Source organism: Dermacentor silvarum, chromosome 1 (assembly GCF_013339745.2).
Source record: "Dermacentor silvarum isolate Dsil-2018 chromosome 1, BIME_Dsil_1.4, whole genome shotgun sequence".
Classification (NCBI taxonomy): domain Eukaryota; kingdom Metazoa; phylum Arthropoda; class Arachnida; order Ixodida; family Ixodidae; genus Dermacentor; species Dermacentor silvarum.
Window position 1 is genome coordinate 207,164,001 of NC_051154.1, and position 23,818 is coordinate 207,187,818.

Here is a 23,818-nt window from a genome sequence, read left to right on the forward strand (position 1 = left end):
GGTGAAACTGCGACATTTTCTTTAGTATACGCCAGGGAATATGTATGGGCTGGAGCGCTGATGGTAGACATATCCAAATCATGACCGGCAAATTTTGCCATGACTTCCACTGAGTGAAGACGCCTAATACCGTGTGATTTTCTACACCTTCGCTGGTCATCCGCTTTCAGAGGGTGGAATGGCTCCTCATTTACTTCCTTGTTCCCTCTTAAACGTACACGTACAGGCTCCTTATATAAACAGGCAGAGCGGAAGAGGGACTAGCCAAGTTAGCATTAAATAACAGACATGCACGCTCGCATACATGGAGAAAAAGCGAAGATGCAATGATAGATACCGCTTTGTTCTCCCATTTGTGTTTGTTTCGGAGTTAAGTGGTTGACTAGGTATACGGACAGTCAATCTCTCTCTCTATTTCCCGCTCTCTTGGCTCAATCTGACTGAAATGGAGCTTAGCGAGCATGGGCGGCAAGCATGCACACATCTAATGTCAATGACAGAGAGATGGGCAGAGAGAGGTTGGGGCTGTAACGGTATTTACAGTGCTCCCACTCTTGCACCAAATGTGCCAGATTGCGCCGTACGAGATTTCCTGTGCCATCCTGATAAAAATACATGATTTTGCGCCGAAGTGCGCCAAAATTAGCAACTGCGCATTACGTGTGGGACCGCAGTGGCTACGCAGATGTGCGTAGCGCACATGACTAAAGCGGCTTCATAAATCGAATGGCAACCGATAATTCGGGCACGATGGGGACTGCCTGGAAGTCTGAAATATCCAAATTCGCCAGAAAATAACCGAATTTATTCCATCATTCGACGTGTCTCGTGCTAGTCGCACGAAATGACGCGAACGTTAAAGTATCCCGGAAAAGAATCGTCCAAAAATAAAGCCGAAGTTTGTCAACGCGGTCCTGCGCGCACATACGCTTGCCTACGATCTGGTCAGTCCGTATCTCTACCATTGTCATGCTGTCGCCACGAATAGACAAAAATACAATTAATGCATGCACCGAATCTACAACCTTTTTCAACAGGACCGTGATTTTCTAGCGATATATTGTCCGCTGCCACTCCTTGCGCTTTGTCGGTGGCATAAGAGCGGCGCTCCGCCTGCGTTATGTGGTATCAGCCGGCAGAGAACGGTGGATGATAAGCGTGGCATATAGAATCGAGTGGAATGCATCTCTCCAAGTTCACCGCGCAGGAGTCGACCGCGCTATCATAGCCGAATGACGGCGGGTGTTTTTTTTTTTTAAACAGTCACTGTCCTCGTCGGCGGAGACATCGAGGGTGTAGTCGGCGCCGCTTAAATTCGCCGCGACCGTGTTGCTAGTTAACACGTCAATGAATAAACGCTGGACGCGCGGAGCCAACCCGAATGCACTCCCGAACGGCTTGCTGGAGTTCGCTTGCCCGACGGTTTGGGCGCGGTCGGTGCTGGATTAAGTAGGCTCCTCTAGTTTCGGATTCCAGGAGGTGTCGGCACCATAGCTGACCCCATGCTGCGGCAATGCCAGCGACGTATTGAGAAAATATTGCTATTTCTGCTCAACTCGGCGGTCAAATTAGCACGCAGTCGTGCAGGTGGAGTCCGAATTATATAGAATGGCGTACCTTAAAGTGTCCGAAATTTCGGTCATACTTATACTTTAAGTTTATGGGCCAGTGATGGTGCCTCAAAGTAGTCCGAATAATCAAGCTTGTTTGAATTACTGGTGTCGAAATAATCGGTCGTCGCCAGTTGTGAATCGGCCAGTTGCTGAACAGAGGCTTCAGCTTTACAAGGAAAAACAGACCATTGAAAAGTACCTGGTGTTGCCTGAAGCAATGACAGCATTACGAGAGGCTCATCAAGGCTGGCCTGGCTCAGAAAAGCATTGATGACATTGAGTTTGGCCAGGTGTTTCTAACTGATGCTAGAGCCTGCTGAAAACAGTGTCAGCTGTCAATGAAAAAAATCATACGATGTAAAAGGCACCATCAGAGCAGCTTCACTCAACTTGCAATAAATTAATTACAGCACACTGTGTGAACAGGTTTGTTGTCTTCATTTAAATTACTCATGTATTTAGAGGCAGAGAAACATTGTTTTACAGCAATCAAATACTTTCTGCAATCAAACACTTGTCAATTTTAAGTGTTTGAAATAGCTTAGGACATGTCCAGCAGCTGGCATTATTAGCTCCAAAATTCTCCGAAATCTGTATCTGGGTGCTCCAAACTGCTCCAAAATTAGGATTTTGCTGCTCCAAAAATTGCTCCAAATCTCAGTTCGCGAGTGGCACCACTGTATTTATAAAAACAGTGAAGTGACCAGCGTTGAACGTTGGCAAAGTGAGATTTGGGTTATTGTCTTTCTCACTTAAGTCGCGTAGCTGCAGCACCGCCATTATTGCTCTCTTCGCCATTACTATGGCCCCACAAGAAACAAAACCAAATAGCCACCTTGACAACTTGGGCTATCGTGCACGCCGCAGGAACTCGACTAAGTACTTTGCTGGTGATCGTAGGCGTAGCAACAGAGGGGGCTAGCTAGGGGGGGAAGGGAGGAGGGGTTCAACTCCCGACCCATCCCAAATGTTTTGCAGTACTTTGTATGCATATATATTCACGCACACATGTAGACACACACACACTCGTATAGGAGGGTGCTACATGACATGTTCATGGACTCTGAACAAGATATATCGGTGAGCTGGAGCTCCGGGCGCTATCATGACATTTTCCCAAACTCCGCCCCCCGGAGACGACATCCTTGGTAGTTGAAATGATGAACAGCTCATGCACGGCTCTTTCCATCTATTTTGTACTAGAAGCGAGAGCTGTTCACATGTAACCATGCCTCTCACATTCCAACTGCCCGTGGCTATGTTGCCACCCCGAGGACACGCTTCTGGGAAGCTGCGGCCAGGTCACATTATCGCCTAGAGGCCGAGACAGCATTATCGGAGTGACGGATGCTCTACCTCTGGCAGTCCAGCTGACGAGAGATGCTGCTTGGGGGAAATCGGCTGCATTTTTAAAGGGGCCTGATGCCGAGTCGTATATTAAAATAAAGAACCAAGTATACCCTTCATAGAGACCGCATTCCGACACACCCCCAACATTAACCTTTGGTAGTTTTGGAGTGCACCATTTTGAAAGAAGATTTGATGGCAGATGCTGCGAGATTTTGAACTTTTCTAAACACAGCGAATTGCAGTTCAAATGTGAGAGGTGAAATCACAGGCAAACACCTCTGGCGTCTAGGAAACATTCGCTGTAAGCCCAGAACAGCAATGCTTGGTCTGTTCACCGCCTGTCTAGCGTCTGAAACCGAGGTCTCCGCCGCGCGGGGTGTAAGAAAGCGGCCTCATGGCGCTAAGGAATCAAGCACACTGATATATCCTCAATGGAGACTGCAAACCTGTTGTGATGCAACATAGCATTCGCTTATGCCCGAAAAGCTGTTATTGAATCTTTGCGGAAGTTGAAAGCAAGATAATTGCTTTTTGTTCCTGGAATGCCTGGCATTAAGTCGTGAGTTATGTTGCAGTGCAAGCGGACCCATAACGCCTAACTGCAGTTGTGCTTGTGGGGAACAGGCATACTTTAGATGAGCAGCTTTGCCGGCAGTAAACTCGTGGAAACAGTCCCGTCAGCCTTCTTCCTCGATATTTTTGTCGAACATGCCCAACTGCGCTGTAAAAGAACTCGTAACCGACACAGGGCAGCGTCACGTGGTGGTGCAGTTATATTTTAAAAATGTCTTTCTCTTTGAATTAGTTTTTGCACTGCTCAATAAATCACAACGCTCAGGTAATGAAATAATGGAATGCTTTTTAAGGAGAGTTGGAGATCACATCCTTATACCTTTATTAACCAGAATGATTTAACAAAATGGCCTTTAAAGGTATTTTAAAATTTTGGCATTTATGGTGCATGAATTACGCGTGATTCAGCGAACTTCTCCAATATAATAATAATTTACGGGGTTTTACTTGTCAAAACTACAACATGATTAGCAGGCACGCCACAGTAGCGGACTCTGGATTAACTTTGAGCGCCTGGGGTTCTGGCATTCGGCCCCCATCAATATCGGGGCCGAAATAAGGACTGCGGCCAGGGAACGATCCCGTATCCACGAGCCTAGCAGTGTTACTTTTCATATGTAATGGCGCTTGGCAAACCTCAAGGATAATCTCAAGATGGCACAAGCACAAAAACCTATAACCAGCGGATTTTATTACTCTCAATTTAACGTGTCTATACTGTTGTAAATTCTAAGATTACAGGTATTCTGGGCTCTTCACCATGTTTGTGACACTTCCACCCAAGACTGCTTTGGTAGCAAAGTGAAATAAAATCTGCAAAATGTCCCAATTCACTAGTTTCTTCAGGGCTGAAAAAAAAAAAAAAAAAACAAAGCACAGAGGCAAAGCTTCCTCCCTCTCGACACTTGACACTCGCCCTCGCAGTTACGGCGCTTGCTCGGGAGTCGTGAAGCCGCTTCCATAGAGTTAGGCGAGTTGAGACATTAAATAATTTCTGCGGTTTGCAGATAGGTTTTCACCGTGGCTAAGGTTGCATACGTCCACTCAGTGGTTTTCAAAAGCCTTTCAGGTCTCTCTTATGATTTTGGCGTTGATTATATTTTATATTGTGTAATACTTTAGAAACAATGAGACCACTGTTGACTTGTGTGAAGCAAGTGAGTTTAGTGCATTTCAGCAGAATATCTGCACTTTTTTTTTTTTTTGTCGCATTGTGCTTGCTGTCTGCCGCAACTCGGTCGCTTTCTCCAGCCCTGCCAAACTTGCCCATACTACATTGCTGTAGTTTATAGTTCTGTCATGTTCTCGGCATTTATTGTGCGAATGGCTCTTCCGCAGAATCCTTCTCGTTGTTAGGCGGGACAAGGGTGGGAAAGTATTTTCCTTCCTGCAGCGAAAAGAGCGTGGTTGAAATGCGCTCAAGCAGGCGAAAAGAAGTTGCGTAACGTTTATTTGTTATGTTATAAATACTGCCGATCTTGCGATCGTTGCAGGGAGAGCATACATATTGCCACGAGCAATGGCAAAGACAAAGACATTGTAGTGGGGCTGGGTCAGAGGCTCTCTTGTCGGACTGAAAACCTGCTGGAACCTGTGCGCTCTGTGCAGTCTTGACTAGGCAAGCGCTAGCCGTTCACGGTTAATTAAATACTCCCCGTAACATCTTTTTGGTGGAGGTTGCGGGCTCTATTCCACCCGGCCCTGGATCTTCGGAGCGGACGCCACGTTTCTCCCGCCTCCATGGCCGAAGACAGTACGCAGTCATCGCAGCCCGCGCCTGCGGCGCCGCCGACCGTGGTCCTTTCGCAGCCCCTCGACCCCGGCACGTTTTGCGGCACGGACAACAAAGACGTCGACGATTGGCTCCTCTTGTACGAGCGCGTCAGCAAGCACCACAGGTGGGATGAGACTCTAATGCTTGCCAACGTCATTTTCTACCTACGGGGCACGGCTCGGGTGTGGTTTAACATGCACGGAGTTTAACGTCCACGGAGTCGTACGTCGCATACATTCAAGACGTACTAGCCTTGTGCCGTACCATTGACAAAGACATGCCAGAGACGGACAAGGTTGGCCACGTGTTGAAAGGCATAGCTGACGATGCCTTCAACATCCTCATGTGTAAGAACTGCACCACGGTTGACTCCATTATCACTGAATGCCGGCGGTTTGAACAAGCCAAAAGCAGGCGGATTACTCAGCGCTTTAACAGACTCCCGAATACAGCTGCGACATCCTCGTGCGATGATCCCGTGACGCCCCCTCCGTTCTCGCCGCCTAACAACTTGGCCAGGATTATTCGCCAGGAGCTCGAAGCCATGGCTCCAGCCGCTTATCAGGCACCTGCTCACAACCATTTGGCGACAATCTCTCTCATTCAGGCCGTCGTACGTCAGGAGGTTGCCAATATGGGCGTCGTATTTCCACAAGCGCCTAGTTACGCCCCTCCGCCCATGTGCGCGTCCGGTCCTCCCAATGAACACCACAACGCCCCAATTGTTGCTGCTGCCGCTTCCGCTCCTCGGTTCACACCCCGCTACCGCAACCCTTCTGAGTGGAGGACGCCTGACGATCGACCAATCTGTTTTTCTTGCTCTCGCGTCGGCCACATTTCACGCCACTGCCGCAATCGTCGGAATTACCGACCAAGTTTCCCCGGTCACCGCCGCCAAGATCGTGGCCCGTACTACAGCACATCTTTTCTTGACGACCAACTCCCGGCCCGTGATCCTCACCGTCTTTCTTCGCGCTCAGAATCGACCTACGCCGATATTGCCGCACAAGGACACTGGTCCAGCTGATCGCCGTCACCTCAGAGTCGCCAGTCGCGCTCCCCTCAACGCCGTCGCTCTCCTTCTCCGGCTTCCTCTGGACACCACCCGGGAAACTAGCCAGTGCAGCTCCGGGAGGTGAGGCTGCATTGACGACAAGGACCGCAAAACCTCTATCGACCCCTACTTCAAGACGCAATTTGCTCGGTGTTCTCGTCGACGGCGTGCCCGTTACTGCTCTCATCGATACTGGCGCCCACATATCTGTTATGAGTTCTACGCTCCGACGCCGCCTACGCAAAGTGCTGACACCTGCCGTCTCTCCTACTGTGCGAGTAGCTGACGGCACCCGAACACCTGTTCTTGGCATGTGTACTGCCCGCGTTACTGTTGCCGGCCACCACACTTCAGTTCTCTTCGCCGTTCTCGACGCTTGCCCACATGATGTCATTCTTGGCATTGACTTCTTGAGCGCCCACTCTGCCCTCATCGATTGTTCTTCTGGCATTTTGCGGCTCGAACTGCCATTGTGTCCTGATGACACAGCATCAAGTAACGCTCGCCTACGTTCCCTGGAGTTTCTACGACTACCCGCGCAGGCTGCTACCTACGTCCTTATGTCACCGTTTCCCCCAGTCCCTGATGGTGAATATGTGGTCGCTCCCCTCACAGATCTGATCCTTTTGCGCAACATCGCACTTCCCCATACCGTCGTGCTTATTGCTGACAACAAAACGTTGCTTCCAGTCCTCAACTTTTCTACTTCGACCCATGTTCTTCCTCAAGGAATTTCACTAGCCGAACTGTCACCTTTGGAAGAATGTATTGTTTCTGCATTCGCTGCTGACGCTGAGACCGCGACGCAACCTGCCATACTGGCGCCAACCCAGGCACTTCTGGACAACATGATATCCCCCGACCTCCTACCTTCCCAAAGTGCAGCACTCCGTGGTGTCCTATTTTCGTACCTGGACGTATTTGATGTTGCGAACAGTCCACTAGGACGTACACATGTAGTGGCCCACCGCATCGACACTGGAGACGCCAGCCCCCTTCACAAGCACCCTTACCGAGTATCTCACTCTGAGCGCGAAGTCATCCAAAAGGAGGTAGAGAAAATGCTTGATAAAGATGTTATAGAGCCTTCCTCTAGCCCTTGGGCATCCCCTGTAGTGCTTGTGAAAAAGAAGGACAACAGCTGGCGGTTCTGCGTCGATTATCGCCATCTCAATCGGGTAACGAAGAAGGATGTGTATCCTCTCCCACGAATTGATGATGCGCTCGACTGCCTCCATGGTGCCAAATATTTCTCGTCGCTAGATCTCCGCTCGGGATACTGGCAAATTGCCGTCGATGACCGCGACCGCGAGAAGACCGCATTCATCACACCCGACGGCCTCTACCAATTTAAGGTTATGCCTTTTGGGTTGTGTAATGCTCCTGCAACTTTTGAACGCATGATGGACACTCTTCTACGCGGTCTGAAATGGTCGACCTGTCTTTGTTATCTGGACGACGTCATCGTTTTCTCGCCCAGCTTTGACAGCCACCTCCCTCGTCTGTCGGCCATTCTCGACATCTTTCGCCGGGCTGGCCTCCAGCTCAATTCGTCTAAGTGTACCTTTGGGCGCCGCCAGATCAAATTACTTGGACACTTAGTCGACGCTACTGGTGTCCAACCAGACCCTGACAAGGTCCGTGCCGTCCGCGAGTTCCCAGTTCCACGCTCCACTCAAGAAGTACGCAGCTTTCTTGGGCTCTGCTCCTACTTTCGCCGCTTTGTTCTCAACTTCGCGGACATTGCTCGACCCCTCATGGACCTACTCAAGAAGGATGCGGCCTTTTCTTGGGGCGCGGACCTAGCGTCTTCCTTTGCGTCGTTGATTTCTGCCCTCACTACACCACCTGTGCTGGCTCATTTTGACCCGGCTGCTAGAACAGAACTTCGCACTGACGCTAGCGGCCATGGCATTGGTGCTATCCTCGCCCAAACACAGAACGGAGCCAACCGTGTGATAGCGTATGCTAGTCGTCTTCTGTCACAGTTGGAGAAGAATTACACAATCACTGAGCGGGAGTGCTTAGCTCTCGTCTGGGCTGTCGCAAAATTCCGTCCGTACCTATATGGACGGCCGTTCGTGGTCATAACAGATCATCATGCGCTCTGCTGGCTTTCAACACTCAAAGACCCCACAGGGAGGCTCGGCCGTTGGGCATTACGATTACAGGAGTACACGTTCTCGGTAGTGTACAAATCTGGCAAGTTACACAATGACGCCGATTGCCTCTCCCGCCATCCCGTTGAACCATCCGACTCCACTGAAACGGACCCCGACACCTATGTCTTGGCGATAACAGACTTCACCCATGTGGCCGACGAACAACGTCGAGATCCATCTTTGCTCTCTCTTATTGACCGTCTGCAATCCGGCACCCTCGACCCTTCCCTCAACATGTTCTTGCTTCAGGATAATGTTCTTTACCGCCGCAACATGCACCCCGACGGCGCAGAACTCCTGCTCGTTGTCCCGCATCATCTGCGCAGGGATGTCCTCATCCAGTTTCATGACGCCCCCACTTCCGGGCGCTTAGGCGTCTCCAGAACTTATGATCGCATACGGCGACGCTTTTTCTGGAAGGGCCTTTATCGGTCCGTTCGCCGCTACGTAACATCTTGTGACCTGTGTCAGCGTCGGAAGAAACCTGCGACTCTACCCGCTGGTCTCCTTCAGCCAATTGACGTTCCAGCCGAGCCATTTCATCGAGTGGGCCTGGACTTGCTGGGTCCCTTTCCAATTTCCACGAAAGGCAACAAATGGATTGCAGTCGCTACGGATTATACCACTCGATTTGCAATTACTCGAGCGTTGCCAACCAGCTGCGCCACAGACGTAGCCGACTTCCTACTGTACGATGTCATCCTCCAACATGGTGCTCCACGTCACCTACTCACAGATCGCGGTCGCTGCTTCCTGTCTCGTGTGGTTGACGATCTACTTCGATCATGTGCTACTCATCACAACTTCACGACCTCATATCACCCTCAAACTAATGGACTCACCGAACGCTTAAACCGTACACTGACCGACATGCTTTCCATGTACGTTTCCGATGACCACCATGATTGGGACGTTGCGCTCCCGTTCGTCACATTTGCATACAACTCATCGCGTCATGAAACTGCCGGCTACTCACCCTTCTATCTTCTCTTTGGACGCCATCCCTTACTACCCTTTGACACCTTGCTCCCTTCTGATCCGGCCTCCACGTCCACGACTTCCTATGCGCAAGATGTCATCACGCGTGCGCTCGTCGCGCGCACAGTAGCCCGCGCTCGGCTCACGTCATCGCAGACCGCACAAAAGGCCATCTACGATCGTCGACACCGGGATACTGATTTTCCAGCGGGCTCTCTCGTCCTTCTCTGGCTCCCATCTCGTCGCGTCGGCATGTGTGAAAAGTTAATGTCGCGGTACGTCGGACCCTATCGCGTGCTGCGCCAGGTGACTCCTGTCACCTATGAGATATCTCCCATGGCATCCACCTCATCGACTGCCGCACCGCGAACTGACATCGTACATGTTTCCCACCTCAAACTTTACAACTGTGATAATCCATTTTGATCACAACAAGCACCGGGACGGTGCTTCATCGGCCGGGGATAATGCCACGAGCAATGGCAAAGACAAAGACATTGTAGTGGGGCTGGGTCAGAGGCTCTCTTGTCGGACTGAAAACCTGCTGGAACCTGTGCGCTCTGTGCAGTCTTGACTAGGCAAGCGCTAGCCGTTCACGGTTAATTAAATACTCCCCGTAACAATATAAATACAAAAGAAGCACAATCAAGTAATTTATGCATGGAAAGCACTAAAACACTAGCAGAATTAATACATGAAATTATTAGTAGCAATAAGCTTGTAAAAACGTAGAAATCATGAAAATGACAGGATGTGCAATGATGCGATGAGATTATTCAACAAAAATTGCGATACAGGTTTAAAAAGAAATTGTTCACAGAAACTGCTCAGCATGTCCATTCATTTCCACCATAGCTAATGTTACACTGCGCTTCTGTGGCAACCGTTAGCGCGAGCACAAAGTGCATACATAAAGAATTGGGCATCCGAAGACGTTTGCAGACGGCGCCAAAGGGCCGTGATGCGTAAGGCTCGTCAGCTTTAGGGAGGCGCCGACGAGGCAGTGAGACATGACCGTTGCAAGTCACGCGAGCTGTATGTGCTCGTGCATACCAACGGCGCCTACTCCTCCTTTGAATGCTCACCCCTTCTCTCCGTCTGCCGACGCAACAAGTTGGCGCTGGGTGCTTGGAGGAGCGCGTATGAGACGGTTGTGCCCATTTATGGTCCTATCTTGCGCCTGCGTTCCTGGTTGGACCAGACCGTGTCTCGTGTTCCAGACCGCCGTGCAAATCTCCGCATGGCTCCCATTGGTCGAGTTAGTGCAGCCGCTCTTTTCGACGCTGGTGCGAAGGTGCCCTTAAGTTACGGCCCTTACAGGCGGGCGATACTGTATAAAAATGGCGGCGCGGCGCACACGGTGGTTTACGTCATCATGGCAACAGAAACAGAAGCTGCGTGGCACCTCCTCCTCTCGATAGCAGCTCCTTTTTTTCTGTATGTTTTTATTATACCGACTTGGCCGACTCGTTACCCGCTCCGCCCCCCCCCCCCCCCGCCCCCCATGTCGCGCGCACAGGCTGTGTGCGTGTGTGTGTGTGTGTGTGTTTTTTGCCTGTGCTCGATGCGTTTTTCTTATGCGCGTGCGCTGCACCCCGCAATAGTTCTTTTCTTTTTTCATTCAAAACACAAAGAATGCACGGCGCGCCACGTGCGAGCACACATATAATGCCAACGCATCCTCAAAAGCATAAAGCCGCATTGACATTGTTTGTTCCAGACTCAGTGCTGTGAAGACAGAACCCCGGACGGCATATAAAGAAAGAGTGCCCTGCACTGTAGATAAGAGCTCAGCTTAACTTTTTTGCAGTTGCTGTCATGCACTAGTCGCTCTGTTTCTCCATGTTCGCTCGCCTGTAGCCATGTATTAAACCAGTTTTACGTCTTGTCTGCCTGCCGTGCCCTCGTCAATGATCAGCGAGGGGCAAGCTCCAAGCGAACGCTGTTCCAAGTTGGCGGCCGCTCGAAGCTATGAAGAAGATATTTAAAGATAAACATTAGTAACGGAACAACTAAGTTCATTTCGTTCTCTATTTGTTTTAAGGAAATATGAACATTTACAGCAATTTGAGTTAAAGGGTATTCTTTAGGTGTTCGAGAGTGCTTCTGGCGTGTTGACCTAGAATGATTCGAAGAACTTAGTACAGATACGTCAATGTTTGTCACCATGAATAAATTGAAACGAAAACTTTGGTCGTGCTAGTTTTGCTCTACTTTGCAATGTTAATAAACCAGCTCTCTTTAATAATTCAGTCAATGAATCCGTTAACTTGTATTTATTAAAACAGAACCTTATTGCCTTCTTCTGCACCCCTTCCATTCTTGCAGTGAGTTCTTTTGTGTACGGAAACCAAACAATATTGGTGTGCTCCAGCAATGGTCGAACAAGCATTCTGTAGGCTAGGAAATTTGTATCTGGGGACGCAAGACAAAAGTGTCTTCTCAGCAAGAAGAGTCACTTTAGTGCTCAGCATGTACATTTATTTCCACTTGAGGTTAATTTGTTAACATTTCTTTCCCATCGGAGAGCGTATGTTAAAGTGACACCTAAATATTTATGCTGAAATGCACAATTGAGAGGCGTGTCATTAATAATGTAGGTAAACCCAAAAATCTGTTTCTTTCTTACAGTTAGCGTTACAGATTTTTGGGTGTTAGAGTCATCTGCCACTCCTGACACCAAGAAAAGGCAGAATTTTGTATATGGTGATTATCACTGTGATTAATTTTGTGGTACAAAATACAATAGTCAGAGAATAGACGGATGTTACCATGTAATCGGGAAGGCAAATCTTTTATGTATATTAAAAATAAAACTGGGTCCAAATTACTGCCTTGGCGCACTCCCGATGCAACAGGTGTTAAATTGGAAGCTTCGTTATGAATATACACGAATTGTGAGCGGTGTAGATCGGCACAGTGACTCATGAGTGCACTCACTCACACTCGCACTCATTTCAAAGGGGTGAGTGCAAGTGAGTGCCAGTGAGTGTGAGTGGAGGTGAGTGTGAGTGCAGGTGAGTGCGAGTGAGTGCCAGTGAGTGTGAGTACAGGTGAGTGCCAGTGAGTGCGAGTGCCAGTGAGTGCAGGTGCCAGTGAGTGTGAGTGCAGGTGAGTGCGAGTGAGTGCCAGTGAGTGTGAGTACAGGTGAGTGAGTGCGAGTGCCAGTGAGTGCGAGTGCCAGTGAGTGCAGGTGCCAGTGAGTGTGAGTGCAGGTGAGTGCTTGTGAGTGAGTGGAGGTGAGTGCGAGTGAGTGCGAATGCGAGTGAGCGCCTGTGAGTGCGAATGCGAGTGAGCGCCTGTGAGTGCGAGTGATTGCTGTGAGTGTGAGTGGAGGTGAGTGTGAACGTGAGTGAGTGCGGGGCCTGGAAAAAAATATGGTGAGTGAGTGTGAGTGAGTATTCTCCCACACTGCCTACGTATGGTCGTGGCACCACTCTGCTTTTGCCGGTAGCTATTTCATGCTTGCATCTACTTTCGATTACGGGAGAGCCAGGAATTTTTTACAGTAGGAACTCGTAGTAACACAGGACAAATTATTACTTTTAAAAAATTCTGTAATAGTATTTGTTAATATTTTAAGCCTACTTCACTCTCATTGTCTGCCTTTCTGACAAAAAATTTGGGTAGGCTGTATCAGGGACGCAGCCATAATAGGCGACATGAAACATCTTGTGCCTGCTTGAGAGTGTTTATGGGCACTAGGGTACAGAAATGAGGTAACCAAAGACACAGTTTACATTTAATAACGCATTAGAACGCTTGCATGCATAACTTATGTTATAGCTTGTTGGGGGTCGTATGGTCTAATTTTGCAATCACGCTCGCTCACTATTTGTAGTGTGCCTGCTTGCTTTCCAGAGGGTCTTTTGGCACTCCAGCAATGATACCAAAGTAAAGCATGTGGGTGTAACAGGTTGCAAAGATATTGCTAGATGCGTGTTGTATTTAGTCATTAACCCTTTGTTGGTCACTGGGACATATGTGTCCCACCTGCAACCACAAGCGAAAGCTGCCCCAAGTGCACAGCGGGACATACGTAGCTCCACAGAAACCGGTAGCGCTATCTCTTAGAAGATAAAGTAAATATAATTTTAAGTTTTTATTTGAATTGGTAGGGGGCACTAATAGTTCGAGTTGTTTTGCTTTCTCTTGTTTTTCGGCTGTCGTCGCTCTTCAAGCGCGTGAATTTCCTTGCTCATGCGCTACGAATAAGTTGACCGGTAAGTGCAAAATTTTTTTTCTTGCACTCCAGTGATGCAGTTAGATCAACTGTAGACAGCTTTGGCATGAGAGTGAGCCATTGTTTTTAGCTTCCTGCAAATATGCTGAACGTAGTGGTTGATGACGTCCAGCACTACTACTGGAACGGCATGACATACCTGTTGTTTCGGGTGATACTGTGCAGACAGCTCATCAATGGGAGGAGCTTTCGCAAGTGCCGGCGCAGTGTAGTATATCACAAGAGAGGAAGCAAGAACTCCTCAATTATGAAAGCGGTACCAACAGAGGTTCGGTTCAACGTGAAAGAGCACTACCCGTGCACCACCACTACGCGCAAAAGGTGCCAATGGTGGTCAAACACTTCGCAGGAAACATGCACAAAACTTGTGTGTAAAGCATGCCAAGTGTCTCTTTGCATTGCGTGCTTTGAACTCATAAGAATCACCTCAGAGTCTGAAAGGACGAATACCAAGGTGTATAGAGGGACAACGTGTGTCCCACCTTCGCTCGTGTCCTCAAGTTATCTTTGGGACAGGTGTTGTCCCGCAGATTTTTCAGATACTATTCTTGTCCAAGAAATATTTTTTTTGCTGTTCTTCCATGTGGTACAGTTCAATTGGGAAGAGGTATAGCTGAAACCATGAGTAGATTTCTCGCGCCTGACAAAGGGTTAATACATCATGTGTTAAACTATAATACTGTAACATGTTTTAGTTACATGCGGTTTTAGCAAGCAATCTCTTTGACTGATTTTAAAGATGTTCCATGTCAGAATTGTTGTGATATGATAAGTAGAAGCAGAGATATTGTCACCTCAAAACTGTAGCACTATTAGAAATTGTTTTGAGAAAATAATTAAAAGCGTATCACAACATGCTCATGGTGATTATGGGAAAGGCTTATTTGACCAAGGATGATGCAGGGGTCCAGTCAAGCAAAAATAAATGCTCTACATCAACCTGGAGCTAAGAAATGTGAAAAAAAAATTTTTTTTCTTATTTTCGCCTACAAGAAGCTGTCTTTTTCTATACCTCTTGTGTCACAGACACATACCCATTCTGGAGGTATGGTCAAGGAGGGGCCCATACGGGCCTTACCTAATGGCAGATACCCAATGAGCCAAAAACCGATAAATCAAATATATAATAAGTTTAATAAAGTCAAATAAGCTGTTAAAGTTATTAGGAAGTCTGTGTTATAACAGGCTGTGTTAAAATGGCATGTAGTACCCCGAGTGCCACTTATTGTCCTTTTAATGTTCTAATATTACTTTACATGCTCCTAATGGCGTATTTGGTTGGTTGCTCTGATCCCCTTGGTCAGAGCCAATAGTTGCCTTGGTCACCTGTAATTCGAGTGGGAGACATTTTGAGGAGCCTTTTTTTATGGTATTTTTTTTTTTTTCTGCAGGGCTACCACTTCATGCAGATATGGAGCCACGAAGGCTGGATTCATACCAAAGCAATTCTACAGGGCAATCACTCCGTTCAGATATGCACCCTACAGGCATGGAGCCACAACAGCTGGAAGCTTTGCAAAGTAGGCCTACAAAGCGGTCACTCCAGCATGACATTCATTCTGCAGGCATGGCACCACAAATACCGGAATCAGGGCGAAGCAGGCCTACAGGTCACTCATTCCACCCAGACACACGACCGGCAGGCATGAAGCCACCAATGCCAGAATCATGCCAAACTGAGCCTACAGAACCATCAGTCCATCCAGGCATTCAGCCAAGATGCAAACACCGACGAAAGCACGAACCATTCCAAAGCGGGTGAGGAGTCTCTTGTGAATCAGCACTGTTGTTTGTGCAGGGCCTAATAGCATCATAAAACAACAATTAAAACCAACAGAAAATGCTCTTTTAATAGGCCTGCAAGCCTGTATCCACATGCTTGAGAGTCTTGATATTACATTAAATGTGTGCTGATTAAACAGTGTTAAAATAGTGAGAAGGAATATAAATTTGACATAATGCATCGAACTGTGGCAGTCTTCCACGATTTTTTTTTCTAAACATTTAAAGAAGTTTTTTCTTTCGTGGTTGCTCTGCAATTCATGAATGCACCCACAGCAGCCTTTTTGTTGATGATATTGGCACATTGCCATTGTACCTCATCTGACAAGTCTGGTGAGTTCAAATCAAGACTAAGCCCATGCTCAGATCACCTGTCTATTCAGCTGCTTGCAATGGGAAGTTGGTTGCTAAATCATGCAAAGTTAATATGCCTGTAGAAAAATAATTTTTAATAGATATATATAGTCGACTTCCATTAATTTGACTTTGTTTATATTGGATTTTTTTATTAATTAGATCCTGGACCGAAGGTCTCAGCCGGTGCACATACGTTTCTATGAACCCAAACTTTCGCTGTGTCGATCCTAAAATTGGCCTTCGCTAAATAATCTGAACTTGACCACTCAGTATGCATGCGCGCCTAACCCCGTTGGTGACCCCTATTTTCTACAAGATCGAGCAGTCGCCACCTGGCGGGCACTGGCTGAAGCACGGATAGTGCGGAGCAATGTCGTCTGGTACGCCCTACTTGTTTACATGTGCACGCTTGGAGTGCATATCTTTAAAGATAATTTCCTCTGGGGTTTTAGCATGGCTGTAAAAACTGGTTTGCATTTTTCAAGAATGTACTGAAGCATTTAGCCTTAGTAAGGCTAATGACTGCCCATGTTTAGCATGCAATGTGTGACCATCAAGAAATCAAGGAGTCGCAGTAATACGTGAATGTTTTGCTTTAGTGATTTGGTGTGATGTGTTGATTTCTCTTTAATATGTGATACTACGCAGCATGAGCGAGGTGGCGGGAATATCGCTTGGCAGTAAAAAATATGAATTGTTAACAAGCACTCATTATCGCACAATTGCATAACTATTGCTAAGTGGTTATGCGGCGGCCTGAGGTTTCCTTTTAATATGTGGTTCTGATGCCATGTGGGTGAGTTTATTTTGCCTCGCAAGTAAATTGTTGGCTTTTGCGTTTTGCCTTGCTGTTATGAAAGGAAAGCTAAAATAGGGTATTAGTGAGGATCATGTGTGACAGCTGTCTCTAGACTCAGAACGCCATAGCATTAAGAGCTGCGCCCGAAGACGCACTGGCCGAACAGTGTTGCCAGGTTTGGCTATTTATAGCTAAATTGGGCTATAGAAAAACATTTTTGCCGTCGACTTGGACGAGTTGACTATGTGGCTATATTTTGGCTACTAAAAATCTGCGACTTGGCTTCGTTTGGGCTATACATGGCGTCCTAATCCACGCTCCACAGGTGGCTCTGATGGAGTAGAAACAAATCTCGAAGGCTACGTTTTAGCTGGCTGAGCTGGCTGCGCGTGTGTGCAAGCGCGAAATTCCCCCCCCTCCCCTTTTTGCGCCGCTGTCTGTGCCGGTGGCTTTGATATTTGATGCACTTAAACTAACAACCCGCTTCATTGTCAGACACCCTATCCCCGGGCATCGGGATGAGTTAGGAAGTAAAGGGTTTTTCACAGTACACTGTACTTACATGGCTGTGCCAAGAAAGTGAGAACAATAAAATAGGGTCAGGCGATCGTGGCGCTGACATGAAAGAAGGAAAGCACGGGTAGAAGACATGCTTCAGTATGTTCATGGCCATGGCTTCTGGGTGAAGTATCGCCGCGCACAGCTTTCGACCGGCTCCACGTTTCTCACGCTAAGCTTTACTGCCATTTTTCTTTCCCTGTGAGATTAATTTTTGTTCGTGCTTAGATTCGAGATTCATTTCGATAGGTTGGACCTAATATCGGATCCTCCTCGGAGATGAGAATCGAACTACGGGGAAAGCGGGCCAAGTATGCTAGAAAGTAGAACTACTGTGTTAGCTTAGCAGGTGAGGTGTCGCGCTGTTGGCTCGAGGACGCGGGTTTGATTCCCGGCCACAGCGGCCGTATTTCGATGCAGGCGAAATGCAGGAACACCCGTGTACTTAGATTTAGGTGCACGTTAAAAAGCTCCAGGTGGTCATAATTAATCCAGAGTCCCCACTGCGTCATGCCTCCTAATCAGATCTTGGTGTTGGCACTTAAAACCCCAGCAATTATTATTATTATTAGTACATCAACATGGTTTGTTTTTTGAGAGGAGCCGATTTTCGGAGGATTACCACTGTGCTGAATTTGTCGTTTACCTTGTCTATTTGTGCGCCGTCGCAGCTTTCACCATTTTGAGTGGGTTACGTTCGGGACGTGCTCGTCGCCGAAAACGAACGCGCGCTTCTTACACTGGTGTGCCGTTTGCGCAGTAATCTTTGAAAGTTTCGCTTACACCGATTCAGACAGTGAGTGGCATCTGTTGTCTGTCACTTTATTTTAACGCATGTTCTTGGCGTGCTAGAGACCTAAGATGGCAGCCAGGTTGATGTAAATGTACATGAGTGTGTTCCAGCTAACCTGGGCCAAGCTAACTACAAAAAGAAGAGAAAAAAACAAGATAGCGCGTAAAAGACTGGTTTTGGCTCATAAAAAAAAAAAAAAAAGTCGTGGTCGTTGACCACGGCTCTTTGACGGTCGTTGACTGTATACGGTATTTACCTGATGCAATGCAATGCAATCAATGCGGTGCAATCAAATACGAAACGAAAACCGCCTTAGCGGCATTTGTATGTTTTACCGTTCGGCGAACTTAACTTTGAAAACACTGGCCACCATTTTGCAACACATATTAGACCTTTGCCAAGTTTTCTTGCTAAAAAGTCAGGTGCGTGTTAAATTTCTATTTTGTTTAAGGGCTTTAATGTCAGTTATATGTTAGTTTTCTACTTTGGATACAGAAAGTGGGCGTGCATTTGATTTGGGGCTGTGTTGGAATCTGTGCAAGTATTGCCTAATGAATCAAAGGTGTGTTTTGGTGCTTTTTTTCTGCATCTTGTTTAATTCGATCTGCCAGATAATTTGATCAATATTGTCGGTCCCCCTTTTCTTCGTAAAAAGGAACGATCAAAATACAGGAAGTACTAAATTGTTCACACAAGCAATGAAACAAACTATACATTGTAAGAAAGAAGTGTGCGTAAGTGCAGGAACAATAAAAAAAAAAACACTGTTATGAAAAATGAAAACGACTTATGAATTGTTGAGATTGTTCGGCCGAAAATGCGCTTGAAGCTGAGATGAATAAGAAGTCAACTAGATGTGTGCGAAGGCATTTCAAGCTAGAGACGACCAAGACCACGAATTGGAAACAGGCATAGAATAGGAATACAACAGCGGAAAAACGAGTTAATAAGCATATCACATTTAATTTGATTAACGCTGGGTTTACGATTGTAATGGCTTGTTATGAAACAGGCAGCACAATTTTGGATGGATTCCAACTTATCCACCAAATACTTTTGACGAGGCGACCAGATTGATGAAGCATAGTCAAGTTAAGGCCAGACAAAGGTTTGGTAGGCCAGTTGTTGAATGGCAGATGGAGATGACGAAGATGCCAACGTAGAAATCCTATAGTTTTATTAGCTGTAGCGCACATCGTTTTGGCTTTTCTTGTTTGCACATTTCAACACAACACACTGTATTGCAGTATTACTCTAATTGACGAAGCTGAACTCTCTGAATCAAATGCTTACAAGGCTATCTGAAATCAATTAAACTATTCAATACTAAGTATACTAACCTAGCGAAATAATTAATTCATTTCATTTATTTCTGAAAGTGCCCAAGAACAGCTCTATGCCTTAGTATTGGTGCACTTTTGTTACACAAAAAACAATAAAAACAACAAACAAAACAGAAAACCTGAAAGAACAGCGGTAAAATGCAACGAAAAATTGAATTACATTAGTGACAGAAGTCAGATAAGCAAGTTGAAGGGCCCTGTTGAGGCACTAGTGCTGCCTTCACTGACACGTTTTACTACGTCAACCCTTCGTAACAAACGTTTATTGTCATAGCGCACATCTGTAGTCATTGTCATTGTTTTAATACTGATATATCTTACTGAAGTTGCAGCGACTGATTTTAGGCCCCTTTGCAGCCATGCTGCATCCATCATTTGCAGTTCATTGCTGCATTTCATAGATGACTCATTGAAAAAATTTACGCAGAAATTTCTCTGGAAGTTGTCTAAGTATGCGTAAGCATTGTGCCGCTTGTGCATCTCCACGCAGCCTGTTGTCATTATCAATGTTACGAAACTTATCCGACCAGTATAAACTGTTATTAACCCTCAACGGTCGTTATCAATCTTATCGAATATGGTCCGACCCTAATCAACTGTTATCGGTCCTTATTGACCTGGATGTCCTGCGAAGTTGTTGCAAAACCACCACTACATTTGCAATGTTTTATTGATGGTTCGGATGCTTGTTTTAAGCTTGTTCTTTATTGAAATGTATGCTGTTCTGTGTGTTGTGGCGGTGATTTCAGCGAATGTAACTGTTCGCTTCACTTTGCTCAGCGCTTGTAACCCCTGCGTTACGTGGGTGTGAACCATTGCATTGCTTGCTTGCTTACGGGCTAATTATCCATTGTTTAGGGGGGTATGAGCCATTGTATTCGTATTAGTGACGGACTCGTTGGGTAGGCATAGAAATGTTCACACATTTAAAACTCGTCACTCTTTGGCCATATCTGGCCCTGGCATAAAATCGCATACATCAACATCTTCATGGAGGATGCCATTTTGAAATAGACGCCTGGTTACACAAAAATAAAACCAAGAAGTCTATGTTCAGTACTTCATTCTTCAACATGCTTCTTATGCCATATGGTGTTTAAATCAAGCACAGAGCAACGAACAAGCTCAAATAATCTTGAGGGCTGCATGAAAAATAAAATGGCTGAATGAGTTGGGCTCATCGTTAGTCTTTTTTTGCGAGTATGTGTTTGACAAGCTCTGCTCATCTTATGCAAAAGGTGCAGAAAACGGAGTGCCATTTCCTCCTTTTCCATTCTTTCTTGATGTCGTGTCCACAGGATTTTAACGTATCTTGAAGTTCATAGGTTGGCAGCAACGCAAAAGAATGTTGCTTTGAGGCTCTTCAGAAGTAGTGGCTCTCCTGCGTGAATCGATGTAAATGCTACTGTAGGCTGCTACTTGTCTAGCAGCAGCAACTTGCACACATCTCAAGACAGTGATATAACAAAGCTTCAAAGTGAACCACATTTTACGCCTTGTCTCAGTAAAGATTTTTTTAATGCTGAAACAGACATGGCGCAGAAAAATTAAGCTTAGTTCTCATATACGAAGGGATTTTGCTATCTCATAAATATTTTGTTGAAATAAAAAAAATAGTAGGGACGCCCTCGGTGATTGTTTTTATCTGAACCCTCCTGCTGTGCTGTGCAAGCCTGATTTTCCATGACTGCTGTGCTGTTTGTAAATGTTCTAGACATGTTTGCAAAATGTGCTCTGTTTCAAAGAATGTGTACACCCATATATTGGTATATGTAGGTGCCCACACACATGCACGCACACACACACACACAGAGGCAGACAGACTACAGACAGACGACACACAGAGTGATGCACAATATACAACTTTACTAACGTTTCAGCAGGTGGCTTTGTGACAGTAAACACGGTACTCATGGCGTGCATGGTATACCATGTGTGCCAGCTAGCATTCTGACGACCGAACACTGTAAATCTTGTAATCATATCTTGCACCGATTTTTTAAACGTTAGCTTAGACACCCTATATATAAACATGCAGTGTGGTATCGCAATGCGGTATCCATGGAATCAGGATGACAAATATATACCTAAATGAGGCCTTAGTACAATGAAATTTCCGTACAAACCATGAATGTCGAGAGTAATGCGATGAACATAGCATCAGTGTAGTAACACACCATATTGCCACAGCTGAAATAAGCTATGTATGAGGCGTGTACTGTAACCAGGCTCCAATCTTGCATTTGGATATGCTGTGCTATGTAACAATACTGCAGTGACACTGGTTCAGTATGACACTCACACCTGCAAAGTCTCCCGTATTTGGACCATTTCTCCCAGTTGTACGGTTGACAGAGAAATCTCCCGAAAATTGCAGTTTTGTCCCGTTCCTATCCGCATCCAGCGCTTTGTAAGGCATTTTGGCAAATAGAATCCAAACCAATCCAATCCAGTTGGAAGTTCAATATGCAAAACATTGTTTAAAAAGTAGTAGAGAAACCCTATGCATGCGCTTTTTCGTTAACCGCAGAGCTGCTTCTTATGCTGACGGGGTTGTTGGGTGCCCTAGTGGCCCTAGTCTCATTAAGCTAGCGAGCGAATGCCGCGTTCCGCAACTAGCAACACTAGACTTGCCATCGTTCTAATTGGCGTCAGCCGCTCTGGCATTCCGGCCTATAGTCATTCATGGCTTTAAAAGCAAGGAGCGCTAGCGCGAAAAGTATCTTAAAGTATTTTTAATGTAGTGCTCAGCCGAAGTGACGTTAGATATTTTGTTGATACCACAGAGCATTGCAGAGTGCGAGCGGCAATTTAACATAGGGAAAAGAATATCGGGACACAGTGCTGCTTGTTCGTGTGTCACTCGTAGAAGACGGTGGGAAACGTCATCCTCGCAAAATGTGAAAAAAATGAAATTTGTTACAATCAAACATTATCTGAAGAATTTTTGAACACCTGCCGTGGTTGCCTATTGGATTTGGCATTGCACTTCTAAGCACGAGTTCGCGGGATCAAATCTCGGCGGTTCGGCCGCATTTAGTTGGGTTCAAAATGCAAAAACGCCCGTGTGCCGTCCATTGGGTGCACGCTAAAGAACCCCAGCTGATCGAAATTAATCCGGAGCCCTCCACTACGGCATGCCTCATAACCAGATGGTGGTTGGGGGACGCAGGACCCGAGAATTTAATTAAATTTTAAAGAATTTTTGAAGGCACAATTTGCAACAACGAACTGCTTGAAAAAGTGAGACATGGATATTCATGTGGTCATTTGTATATCTGTAAATCAAATTGTAAGGAAGTTCTCCTGTAAGTACTTGAGTATATAGATGTACTGACCCCCTCCCCCGTCGGAAGATCCTCCCAGATTTAGTTTCTCCGAACTTGGCAGGTATGGACACTGGTTTGATGCTGCCCAGCATCAGATAAATTTTACATAACCTTTTTTTTTTTCCTTTCTCCCCCCCCCCCCCCCCTCCTCCCATTGGAAAGCGGCAGATAACAAGTGACTGAAGTTTGTGTGAAAAAGCTGATACAAATGCACACACACTGCACACTGGATGAACTTCTGAAAGAATGCTAATTGCATGAAAATAAAAAAGCAGAGCTTGAGATGTGTTTTATGCTATGTCAAGACGAAAGTGGTGTCAGTGCTGGCAGCTCAGCAGGCAATCTACATTTGATCGCTACAGTTTGTTGGGCATCATGTTGTTCTTGCAGTCTTCATGCAGTGGCTCTCATCTGAGCAATGAAAATTCATAACAGCAGAGATTATGAGAACATTTACTGAGACATTCTTGCCATTTAATGCATTGAAGCGACACTAAACGACCCCTTGAGTTTGGTGAGCAAGCACCTTTAGTGGACGGAGCACAGAATATGTTTAATCCTCATAATACCTCAATACTTCATACTGAGCAGATGAAGTATTGGTGTGTGAATATGTGAATTCCACTGTGAAGACAATGGAATTTCTTTAGAAAATTTTCTAGAGATTGTCTTTTTGTTTTGAATATACATTTATTGGTAGGACAGATATGTACATATGGAAAACAAGCATGTGGCTTTGTTCGAAGCAGGGGGTATGTGGGTTTGTTCGAAGCTGCCCCCTGCTCTGGGCAGCATTTTCCTTGCTGGTGTAGATCAGTCTTATATGTTTGGGGGTGCTTAAAGGGGCCCTGAAACACTTTTTGAGCATAGCAAAAAAACGTTGCTAATCTGTCGTAGAGGCTGCTTTGAACTGAACATGTGAGCCAAATATTTCTCCATTGCATGCAGCAGGGAATTTGCAATCTAGTATAAAAACTAGCAGAACATTGCTTGCTCTTGCTGCCGCATTGCCGTATACAGCGTCATCTAAAGCAGCAGGCCCACCGACTCTTTTGGCTGATTTTGTGATCGCGACAGAATTCTCAGTAATACATAATAGCTAGTTTTGAG

At 46.3% G+C, this 23,818-nt stretch overlaps 1 protein-coding gene across 1 annotated transcript in view; it reads left to right on the forward strand.

The window, feature by feature from the left end:
- LOC119436695 (uncharacterized) overlaps nt 1-23,818 on the forward strand; it is a 110,211-nt gene that overhangs the window by 16,244 nt on the left and 70,149 nt on the right. The window contains exon 2 of the mRNA XM_037703658.2: nt 15,139-15,505. Coding sequence (XP_037559586.1) covers nt 15,139-15,505 — 367 coding nt within the window. The remainder of the gene's footprint in view (nt 1-15,138; nt 15,506-23,818) is intronic.